We start from the raw sequence: 11,603 nt of genomic DNA on the forward strand, positions 1-11,603 counted from the left end.
GAAATCTGTTAACTGTTATCTAGCGACAATTTGCCTTGATCATTGGTAGCTCAGATTCTTATACATGCTTGTTCCATGACCAGGTTTTTAAGCAGAGACGTTTGTAAGAAGAAGCGATTTTTCCCATAGGAATCAATGTAAAAGCAAATAATGCGTGTGATTGGGGTAACCTCAGGGAGGGTGGAGGCCCTGTTTCCTCCCAGGAGATTCCTAGAGAGGCCCCATGGAGGTTTTCCCCCGCCTTTTCCGGCCCTGTTTCCTCCCAGGAGAATCCTAGAGAGGCCCCATGGAGGCTTTTCCCCGCCTTTTCCGGCCCTGTTTCCTCCCAGGAGAATCCTAGAGAGGCCCCACAGAGGCTTTCCCCCATCTTTTCTGGCTGTTTCCTCCCAGGAGATTCCTAGAGAGGCCCCATAGAGGCTTCTCCCTACCTTTTCTGGTTACAGTTCCGGAGGCTCAGATTTGTAAGTGAAATCTTGAACACCCGGTTCTTGAACACCCGGTTCTTACCTTGAAAAGTTCTTAAGTAGAGGTGTTTGTAAGTAGAGGTACCAATGTATATAATAAGGCACATAATAAACACACAGTGGTTTTGAGCTCTATCCTGGCTGCTGCTTTCTTGTGCTGAACAGACACATCCCATCTTTAGAGAGTTAGAAATAACAGAGTTGGAAGGGACTTGGGAGGTCTTCTAGTCCAACCCCCTGCTTCAACCCTACACCACTTCAGTGATTTTTGTGGAGAAAAACCACTGGCTGCTTGCAAGTATTAAAGTGTCCATGGCGCTCAGTGCCCGGCCACGCGCTGCCTCCGCCTCCTGGTACCCCGCCCGACTTCTACCTGCAGGAACGGGTGGTGGGGCGCCACGAAGGGCGGCACTTGGAGGCCACCACGGCACCGTTGTCATCACGGCGCAAAGCCACGCAGTCCCGGATTGCTCGCTTCTCCGGCTAGCAAGCCGGCTGCCTGGGAAAGCGGCGCGCTTTTGAAACGCGCACTTTTGAAACACGGCGCTTTCTTGGGCAGCCGACTTTGCTGGCCGGAGAAGGAAGTGATTCAGGACTGCGTGGCTTTGCGCCACTTCAAAAATTTCTGCGGGGGGTTCCTAATGGCTGTGCGGGCGCACGCCCACACAGCTTAGAAACAACAGTGGCCGGCGCTCTCCCACCGGGCCCCAAAAGTTTACTTCCCGTCACTGCCAGGGAAGCTCCAGCCAGGCCGGGCTCGCGGCACACTGGATGGGAAACACTGGACTAAACAATGTTGTTTGGCGGGCCCCAGGGGAAGAGCCTTCTCTGTGGTGGCCCCGGCCCTCTGGAACCAATTCCCCCCGGAGATTAGAACTGCCCCCACCCTCCCTGTCTTTCGTAAACTACTCAAGACTCATTTATGCCACCAGGCATGGGGGAGTTGAGATATTCCTTGCCCCTAGGCCATTACAGGTTATGCATGGTATGTTTGTGTGTATGTTTGGTTTTAATATAAGGGTTTTTAGTTGTTTTATTAATTGGATTTGTACAGGCTGTTTTTATCATTGTTGTTAACCGCCCCGAGTCTGCGGAGAGGGGCGGCATACAAATCCAATAAATAAATAAATAAATAAATAAATAATAATAATAATAATAATAATAATATTTTTAGAACTCGGTGAAACAAACTGGCTTCATGTAGGCTTGTCAAAATAAAAGGAGTTTGAATGAAACACGCAATGGGCTGGAACCCATTTTATCGAACAGCAGAAATTTATTCAAACAGAATGTTGAATGTTACCATAACTGTTACTGTTTTTCTTACAAAAGGTGTTTTCTAAATCCACCCACCCCCCCCAAATTCAGAGAAGGAAGTTTTACTATCGGATCATACAGAAACACAAAGAAGAGTCCGACTTTTAACACCTGTGCGTATAAACTCGGCGCATTTTCAAGTAAAAACCTAAACCTACTTCCAAAATAGCTTAAATAGCAAAGTTACCCGAACCTCTATTTAAGAATTTCTGCAAAAAAATACTTTTTCTTTAAAAACCATCAGTAAATTAAATAACGATTAATAATAATAAAAAAACCTGCACACATATATACAAATATACAGGGAATTCTTCCTTCTGCTACCAGGCAACATGCCTGACTGATACCACGATGTATAAACTCAAGTTGCCTTTGGCAAGTTCTGATTCCGGTTATAAAGAATTGTGCCGCAGTTGCCAAAGTAAACAACTCCAGTTCAAAACACAGAAGTCTTAAAAAAATTAAATTAAAAACAAAACAAAACGATGTTCCTTGGTTCCTCTAGATCCAGTTGTGAGGCTAAGTATGTAGTTTGCATCTGATGGCAAAAAACTAAGTGTCAGACTTGTTTGGCATTTGCTGTGTAGCCTCCTTCTTATCCTAAGATTTGGAGGACAAAGCTACTATTTCCTTCCTTTTCGAGGGGTGATGACCAGTTTACCTTCCTTTGTCTCCCCTGTTCACCACTGGTGGGCTAGCTAGGACCTACAGGTTTCCCCTGTTCAGACTTCAGGATACGCTCCAGGGTTGTCCTGCCCTCTTTTATGTCCTGCGCCTTTTGGCTGCGCTGGGGCTGGAGGGGTTGCTGTTTGCATTTAAGACCTTTTCCGTGACTCGGTTCCTCTTTCTCTTATCTCCTCCTTCTTTGGATCCAGACTCCGAGGAACTTCTTTCCTTCTCTTTGCTGCTGGGTTTTTCGGTGACCTTGGTCAGGGTCCCCAGCGAAACGTACACTGAAACACAACCACGAGAGCATAAATGAGAGCATAATTTGTGGAGTGAATGGTGACAAATGTTTTTAAACTATATTTGATCTTTTAGTTATATTAATTGGATTTTTAAAGTGTATTTGCTATGTTCTTTTGGTGTGTTGTGAGCCACCCCGAGTTCCTGGAGAGGGGTGGCATACAAATCCAATAAATAAATAACAAATAAATAATTGAAGCAATATTGATTGATTGATTGGATTTCTATGCCTCCCCCCTCTGAGGACTTGGGGCGGCTCACAACATATAATACACAGTATATAAAATCTTCGTTCCCAAAAAAAGAGCATGGATGCAATGAATTTATACGTATTTCTTTCCATACATGATCGTGCTCTTTATAAGAAATATACATTAAGGATTAAGGTATATGTAGCTTAAAGGTGGGCCATTCTATCCACACTTTCAACCTATCCACCAGAGTAGAGCTGAAAAGGGACCTCGCAGGGCTTCTAGTCCAACCCCCTGCTCAAGCAGGACACTCTATATCAGTGATGGCGAACCTATGGCACGGGTGCCACAGGTGGCATGCAGAGCCATATCTGCTGGCATGCGAGCCGGTGCCCTAGCTCAGCTCCAACGTGCATTTGTGTGCAGGCCAGCTAATTTTTGGCTCACACAGAAGCTCTGGGAGGGTGTTTTTGGCTTCCAGAGAACCTCCAGGGGATGGGGGAGGGTGTTTTAACCCTCCCCCGGCTCCAGGAAAGCCTGTGGAGCCTGGAGAGGGCGAAACACGAGCCTACTGGGCCCACCAGAAGTTGGGAAACAGGACATTTCCGGCCTCCAGATGGCCTCTGGGGGGGCGGGGGAAGCCGTTTTCGCCCTCCCCATGTATTGAATTATGGGTGTGGGCACTCGCGCTCTTTCGGCACCCGAGAAAAAAAAGGTTCGTCATCACTGCCCTATACCAATGATGGCAAACCCGTGGCACATGTGCCACAAATGGCACGTGGAGCCATATCCTGAGGGCACGTGGAAACGCTGCCTTAATGTCAGTGTGCGTGCTGGTCAGCTGGTTTTCAGCCATTTCGCTCTCCCCAGGCTTCAGAGGCTTCCCTGAGCCATGAGGGCGGTGAAAAACAGCCCAATGGGAAGCCTGGAGGCTTCAGTGAGGTCTATGTGCATGCGCAGGGGTTGCGCGCATACCTGAAGCAGAGCGCAGGGGTTATATGTGTGGTGGGGGAGAGCATTGTATTATAGGTGTGGGCACGAGTATGCAACCTAAGGTTTGCCATCACTGTCCCGCTGTCCCATTTCGGATAAATGGTTGTCCAATCTTTCCTTAAAACCCTCCAATGATTAAGCCCCTACAAGTTGGGAAGGCAAAATGTTCCACTTCTTAATTGTTCTTACTGTCAGGAAGTTTCTCCTTAATTCTAGGTTGCTTCTCTCCTTGACCAGTTGCCATCCCTCCAATTTTATCTGATTTTTCATCATCATCACTTTGACCCAAATGGTCAGTTTGCTGTCTAATTCAGTGTTTCCCAACCTTTTTGGAGCCGCGGCACATTTTTCATATTTTCAAAATCCTGGGGAACATGGAGGGGGGGGGCGCTAAAAAAAGTTTGGACAAAAAAAATCTCTCTTCCTCCCTTTCGCTCTATTTCTCTCTCCCTCCCTCTTTCTCTCTCTTCCTTCCTTTCTCTCTCCTCCTTCCTTTCTCTCTCCATCCCTCTTTCTTTCTCTCTTCCTCTCTCATCTCTTTCCTTCCTCTCCCTCCCTTTCTCTCTTTCCTTTCTCTCCCTTTCTGTCTATCCTTTCTATCTCTCACCCCTTCTCCCTCTTTCATTCCCTTTCTCTCCCTCCCTTTCTCTCTCATTCCTTTCTCTCCCTCTTTCCTTCCTATCTCTCTTTCTTTTTCTCCCTCCTTCATATCTTCTTTCTCTCCCCCTTCCTCCCTCTTTCCCTTTTCCCCCTCCCTTTCTCTTCCTTTTTCTCTATCCTTTCTACTTCTTACTCTTTCTTTCTCTCCCTTCTTCATTCAATTTTCTCTCCCTCCCTTACTCTCTCTTTCCTTTCTCTCCCTCCCTTGTTCTCCCCTGGGGCTGCCTGTGCCTGCCCTGCACCACCCAACACGGACGGACAGCCCCCGGTCGTCGATTCGTCGCCCCCCACCCCCCCACGGAGGGAGATCAGGCTGGCGAGGGCGGTAGATCTACGTCACCAGCCACTGGAGGGAGATCGCGATGGCGGGGGCGGCGAATCCACCTCCCCAGCCGCGCGGAGGGAAATCCGGTAGGCGGGCGGGTGGCCGCGGCTCCCTGCGCGCCCCTGGAAAAGCCTACAGGGAACGGTGCCCGGGGCCGCTTTAGCCGCCCCCCACTCCCCCCGCCATCTCCCCGCGACTGCCTGCGCCGCTGCAGCCGCGCCCCCCCCCGCTCCCACCGCCAGTGCCCTCCCGCCGGGCCCCAAAGGACACTTGCCGATGACGACAGGGAAGCTTCAGCTGGGCGGGCGCTGCCATGCCGGTGCCTCCGACCTCCCGGTTCCTGCTCAATGCCGCGGTTTCTGGCGCTCTCCTGCTGGGCCCCAAAGAAGGAAGGCGGGAAAAAGGCGCGAAGAATGGAGCTCTCCTTCCTGCCTTCCTTCTTTGGGGCCCAGCAGGAGAGCGCCAGAAACCGCGGCATCGGGCAGGAGCGGAGACGTCAGAGGCACCGCAGCGCCCCGCCCAGGCGGCACACCTGGCGGTGTCTCGCGGCACACTGGGAAACGCTGGTCTAATTAACTAGAGGTAGACCTCAAGATACAAGTGTAATGGAGCTGGCCCATTGCAGTGGTATGTGTAAAGAGTCGTAGAATGGTTTGATCATGTGACTGACCCATCACTTCTATGGCAGTTGTTAAGCAAAGCATCGTGGCTGTTAAGCAAACCAATGGTTTGCTATGGGCATGATTTTGCTGAAAACTGGGGGTTTGGGCTGTTTTCCAGGCCGTTTTCCGGTGTCTGCGCAGAACAGCATGCGCACTGGAGCATCTGAGGGTGTGCATGCCCTCAGAAAGGGCTCTGAGTGCTACCTCTGGCACACGTGCCACAGGTTCACCATCACAGACCTGTACCATTTCAGACAAACAGTTGTCCCATCCCTTATATTGTTGCCAAGGTTGAAAAGCAGAGCAATAGGCAGTTTCCCACCTGCTAAAAATGTGTCTTTCAACCCTTCGAAAACAGTCTACCTTCTGTTGTGGTTAGCTCTGGCCCAGCTCCTGTCCCAAGGACTGAGGAGGTGGATACGGGAGAAATATCAACATGCCATAGGCCTGTTTTGCTGCCGACAGAGTCAGACGGTGAATTGTCCTCTGCAGAAGGAAGTGACGGTGAGATGGAGGAGGGGGGCTTGGAAGACAGCCCAGGAAGAAGTCAATCATCCTTATCTTCCTTAGATTCGGATGAGGAAATAATGACAGACCCACGCATGCGTAGAGCTATGCTTAGGAGTGAACAGCTTCAAAAGTATTATAGGAGATAATTGAGTCCACCTGTGGTTGGGTGGGGTTCAAGTAATTAGGGCTGCTGTTAAATTGGCAGCGTGCTGGCCTCGCAGTGTGGAGATTATCTGATCGTACTGGTTTGGACCGTGACTTGCTGTTTCAGGACTCTGTTTGTTGATTGTTCAAGACTTTGAAACCAAGGCAGAGCAAAGCGTGTGTGTTTCAACTCGTGGAAGAAGGAGGGCTGTGATGTTTCTTCACAGCTGCTAGCTAAGGACTGTTTAAGGGATTTTTACAGCCTACAGGTTTGTTTTGGGAAGAGTGCTCTTTGCAATACAAAAAGGGTGCTTTGTTTCTTTTGAATTTTGTGATAAAAAAACATTGTTTTTGAATTTTCAAGTGTGTGTGTGTCTGAATTTTTTACCCTTGAATTTTTGGGAGGCTCATACCATAGGGCCTGGCTGAACACCTTCTAAAACAATTTTTTAATGGCCTGCGCACGTGAGGACTTATAAGGGCTAACCCTCTCTTGCTGAAGACTTGTCAAAATATGTAGGTATATCAAAATACCTTCGTCGGTAGCTGAGTGGGCTTCCAGCTCTTCCTTTATTTCTTCCTTCATATCGTCTTCAATCATCACTTTACCTAGCCGAAGAATGAGAAGCAGATCAGTGGGCAAGCAGGGAATTTCAATGTCTTTTTTCCTTCAGTTGATCTTGAGAAAGTCGCCCAAGAATGTTTTGGGGCAAAATGATTTTTCACTGCCAGTTCCTGTTGCTACCAAGAGTTCTCCAAATCATCTAAAACTATATTTAAAAAGCAGGAAATGGGCAATAATTTCAGGACAGAAAGTGGTAGAAAATAACATGTATATTTTTTCAGTTTACATTCAACTAGTACTGTCCTAAAAGCTCTTTTTTGTTTGGCGCAAAAGAGAAGTTATTCCTACACCATCTCTAAAACAGATGGCTTAATGACTTAAATCCAACTTTATAGCTTGGCAAATTTCTCTGTGCTATTAAACTTGCTGCCTCTTACCAAATTTCAATAGCTTTCAAAGCACATTTTTCTACCCAAAAAGCATCAAAAGGGATACTGGATTCAGTCTAATGAATCCCTTTCCACCCAAAAATGAATAGCATCCTCCAAGATGGAGATTTGTTTTCTTCCTTCATGAAAACATGAGCGATGCTCTGCTTTCAGGACACAATTTAATAGCCTTCCTTAAGCATGGCCACTGCTAAAACGTCTGGCAAATAAAGTCCTCATATCTTTAAAGGCTCCAAAGATAGCTCAGCTTTAGAATCCCAGCGACTGGTTAGGTCCCACAGAGTTGGCCTTCTCCGAGTCCCGTCGACTAAAAAATGTCATTTGGCGGGACCCAGAAGAGCCTTCTCTGTGGCGGCCCCAACCCTCTGGAACCAGCTCCCCACAGATATCAGAGTTGTCCCCACCCTCCTTGCCTTTCACAAGCTCCTTAAAACCCACCTCTGTCGTCAGGCATGGGGGAATTGAAATTTTTCCCTTTCCCCTAGACTTATAGAATTTATACATGGTATGCTTGTTTGTATGATTGGTCTCTTAAATTGAGGTTTTTTAGATTGTTTTTAATATTAGATTTGTTACATTGTCTTCTTTATTGTTGTTAGCTGCCCCAAGTCTTCGGAGGGGGCGGCATACAAATCAAATCAAATCAAATCAAATCAAAAAATAAAGTTCTCCAAATTTTCTGAAAATAGTAACGTTTAGCCACTTCATTTTGGTTTGAAAGCTTTACCTTTGCTATCATTGGCACGCAAGCTGCAATGTCTTTGTAAACCGGGACAACTTTCAAAAAGACATCACAACTTGCTTTGAAAATTAAGGTGGTAAGATGAGGTCTATCTCATGCCGAATTCTGTCCGCTTGAAGACCATATCAATATATCCCCCAGTGTAATGGCTTAGGCTGCAATTCTAGACAGACTTTTACTGTAAGATTTTGTTTGCAAGAAATGTACCGTACATTCAAATGCCTCACCTTCTTTTACTTCTTGAATAATTTCTTCAGGAAGGTTGAAGTTTTTTTCTGAGTTGGGGAAAGGAAGAATCTCCGACTCATGCTTAAAAAGAAAAACAAAATTAATTAAGCTGATAATGCCAACTTTCAGATTTTTCCAAATAAACATAAATGAAGATTTTTGCAATTAGGGCATAATATTTCGAGAGCACTCTTTGCTTTGTTCTAGCCCTTTCTTTTTTCTTTTGGTTTTTTCCCCCCTGACTTCTAAACTCAATTAGCTTATAACAGAGGTCTTCAAACTTGGCAACTTTAAGACATTTGGACTTTAACTCCCAGAATTCTCCAGCTAACTGGAGAATTCTGGGAGTTGAAGCCCATAAATCTTAAAGATGCCAAGTTTGGGGACTCCTGGTTTATAAGATCAACATAGCCTCAGAGTCAGGAGTTCCAGTAGAAACATAGAAACATAGAAGACTGATGGCAAAAAAAGACCTCATGGTCCATCTAGTCTGCCCTTATACTATTTCCTGTATTTTATCTTACAATGGATATATGTTTATCCCAGGCATGTTTAAATTCAGTTACTGTGGATTTACCAACCACATCTGCTGGAAGTTTGTTCCAAGGATCTACTACTCTTTCAGTAAAATAATATTTTCTCAAGTTGCTTTTGATCTTTCCCCCAACTAACTTCAGATTGTGTCCCCTTGTTCTTGTGTTCACTTTCCTATTAAAACACTTCCCTCCTCCAATGACTGGAAAAATAGCTTGTGTGGAATACTTTTGTCTGCACGCAATTGCAGCTCTGATGCAAAATGGGGCGTGGAAAGGACTACCCAGCAATGGTTTCCCCTCTAAAAGAACATACTATCATCATTTGGATTGCAGAGCAGGCGCTTCCTACGGCCAGCCCTCGTGGCTGTGATTCAGCAGAGGCACCAACCTCTGTTTTTCCACCTGTCAACACTTACCAGGGCCTGCATGTCATACATGGTGCTCAAGTGATCCCAGATAACTTTGGAAGAAATCTGCCTCCCAATATTTTGACTAAATTTATCCCGGATACAGATCATATGAAAATGGCGATTCACACCTGAAGGGAAAAGAAAGAGTGAGAATGGTGGGGTGGGGGGTGGGTGGAGGAGAAAAGAAATGCTAACACAAAAAGAAAGTCTTCTTCATATCACGGTCGACTTTTGCTCACTTCTGCAGTATTTCTGAACCTTGACAATTTATAAGGACTTCCCGGCATGGGGAATTCTGGGAACTCAACACCTTAAAAGAAGCTATGGTTGAGAAATACTGATTTCATGTGCGCATTCATGCCCCTCTTTGGAAATGATATTAATATTTTCCATTATTATTGACTTTCCTCTCAATCTAATATACACTGCTCAAAAAAATAAAGGGAACACTTAAACAACACAATATAACTCCAAGTAAATCAAACTTCTGTGAAATCAAACGGTTCACTTAGGAAGCAACATTGATTGACAATCAATTTCATATGCTGTTGTGCACATCCAACTTTGTACATAACAAAGTATTCAATGAGAATATTTCATTCATTCAGATCTAGGATGTGTTATTTGAGTGTTCCCTTTATTTTTTTTGAGCAGTATATTTTATGTACACTGAGCATATGCACCAAAGACAAATTCCTCGTGTGTCCAATCACACTTAGCCAATATTCTGTTCTTTCTGTTCTATTCTTTTCTTTTCTTAATTTTTCTTTTTTATTCCTATTCTATTCTATTCTTTTTACTCTGTTCTATTGTATTATTCTTTTTCTATCTGTTCTACTTTATTCTATTCCTTAGTCTATTCTGTTCTGTTCTATTCCTTATTCTATTCTTTTTTCTATTCTATTCTATTATTCTTATTGTATTCCTTATTTCTATTCTATTTATTTTGTTCTATTCTGTTCTACTCTATTCTATTATTCTTCCTTATTCTACTCTCTCTTATTCTATTCCCTATTCTATTCTATTTTTGAGCAGTGTATATAAAAAAGAGAGGTTTCTTCCACTGGTGGTCCATTTTTGAAGGAGTCTCCTGAAGTGAGCTCTCAAACCAAGAATACAGAAGCCCCTCTATCTAGTCCATTGAGCCAGGGCTCTCCTGGTGGCCTCCCATCCAATAATAACGAAAAATAATCAGAACCAGCTCAGCTATTTAAAGTTTCAAAGACAGGTGTTCAACCTGGAAACAGACAATCGAACAACAAAAAAGCTTTTGTCGGACCAGAAACACCCCTTTTCACCCATGCAGCCTACAAAATTAAACCCTTCTGCCCTCCAGCCCTAAAATAGCAATGAAGCGAAACTAAGCCGGTTTTGGAAAGGAAGTGACGGGCCGAAAGCGGAAGGCCCAGACCCCGCGCTGCCGTTAAGAATCCCGTCCACCTCCTCGCATCCCGCCTCGGTTGGCGCCCCTACGCGAGGCCGAGGCTCGACCTGTGGCCTGCTTTTTCTCTCCCCTCCCCTAAAAAAAAGGTACTCACCGACCGGCTTGTGGCCTAGCATTGCGTGGAAGAGGCACACCTCCACTTCGGGGCTCCACACTACCGGCACGGGCAGCAACGGCGGTGGCGGCGGCGGCGGTGGAGCCGCCGACGTGGCCGCCATCGCGCCCGACGCGATAGCGGCGGCCGACGCGTCCTCTGACGACGCTTGAGGCCCGGGCTCCATCGCGGCCGGAATAGGCCCAGGGCCCAAGCCAGAGCAAGGGGGCTTCACCTCAGCCGCCCCGGCCGAGCTTTCCGCTTCGCCCATGGCCACCGCCGAGGCCTATGCGGAGGCCCAGCGCCCCCTGCTGGCCGAGCGGGGATGCGGTGTCAATGGTTGAGAATTGGCTCTTAGCATCTCCCCCTCAAGAGGCAACAGGACTTTCTGGGTTTTTTCTTTGAATAGAAGAGAATTCTTTATGGGCCAAGAGTGATTGGACACACAAGGAATTTGTCTTTGGTGCAGATGTTCTCAGTGAACATAAAAGAAAATATTGATTTGTCAAGAATCATGAGGTATAACACTCAATTATAGTCGGGGGGGGGGCAAATAAGCAATGAGGAAACAATCAATTGTATTGATAAACATTTTAATAGAATAGAATTCTTTATTGCTCAAGTGTGATTGCACACACACAAAGAATTTGTCTTTGGTGCATATGCTCTCAGTGTACATAAAAGGAAAAGATACATTTGTCAAGAATCACGAGGGACAACACTAGACACAAGAACAGTTTTTTTCCTAACGCCATCACTCTACTAAACAAATAATTCCCTCAACACTGTCAGACTTTCTACTAAATCTGCACTTCTATTCTACTAGTTTTTCTCATCATTCCTATCACCCATTTCCTCCCATGTTGACTGTATGACTGTAACTTGTTGCTTATATCCTAAGAT

General features: G+C 45.8%; 1 protein-coding gene across 1 annotated transcript; it reads right to left on the reverse strand.

Annotated features, from left to right (window-relative positions):
- Positions 1-1,720: 1,720 nt before the first annotated feature.
- On the reverse strand, positions 1,721-11,077 carry MRGBP (MRG domain binding protein). The gene is made up of 5 exons (XM_070748779.1): positions 10,701-11,077; positions 9,169-9,290; positions 8,216-8,297; positions 6,767-6,841; positions 1,721-2,734 (listed from the first exon to the last, which is right to left on the reverse strand). Exons 1-5 carry the CDS (start codon positions 10,969-10,971, stop codon positions 2,544-2,546), a joined length of 741 nt encoding a protein of 246 aa, XP_070604880.1. The 5' UTR covers positions 10,972-11,077; the 3' UTR covers positions 1,721-2,543.
- Between the last annotated feature and the right edge of the window lie 526 nt (positions 11,078-11,603).

Source organism: Erythrolamprus reginae, chromosome 3, assembly GCF_031021105.1.
Source record: "Erythrolamprus reginae isolate rEryReg1 chromosome 3, rEryReg1.hap1, whole genome shotgun sequence".
NCBI lineage: Eukaryota > Metazoa > Chordata > Lepidosauria > Squamata > Dipsadidae > Erythrolamprus > Erythrolamprus reginae.

Excerpts from the sequence above, each read along its gene's own strand:
- MRGBP (XM_070748779.1), bottom strand. The coding sequence starts at position 10,971 with ATGGGCGAAGCGGAAAGCTCGGCCGGGGCGGCTGAGGTGAAGCCCCCT. Across the intron at positions 8,298-9,168 it reads TGTATGACATGCAGGCCCTG|CATGAGTCGGAGATTCTTCC; the intron begins GTAAGTGTTGAC and ends TTTCTTTTTAAG. Across the intron at positions 6,842-8,215 it reads TATTCAAGAAGTAAAAGAAG|GTAAAGTGATGATTGAAGAC; the intron begins GTGAGGCATTTG and ends TTCTTCGGCTAG.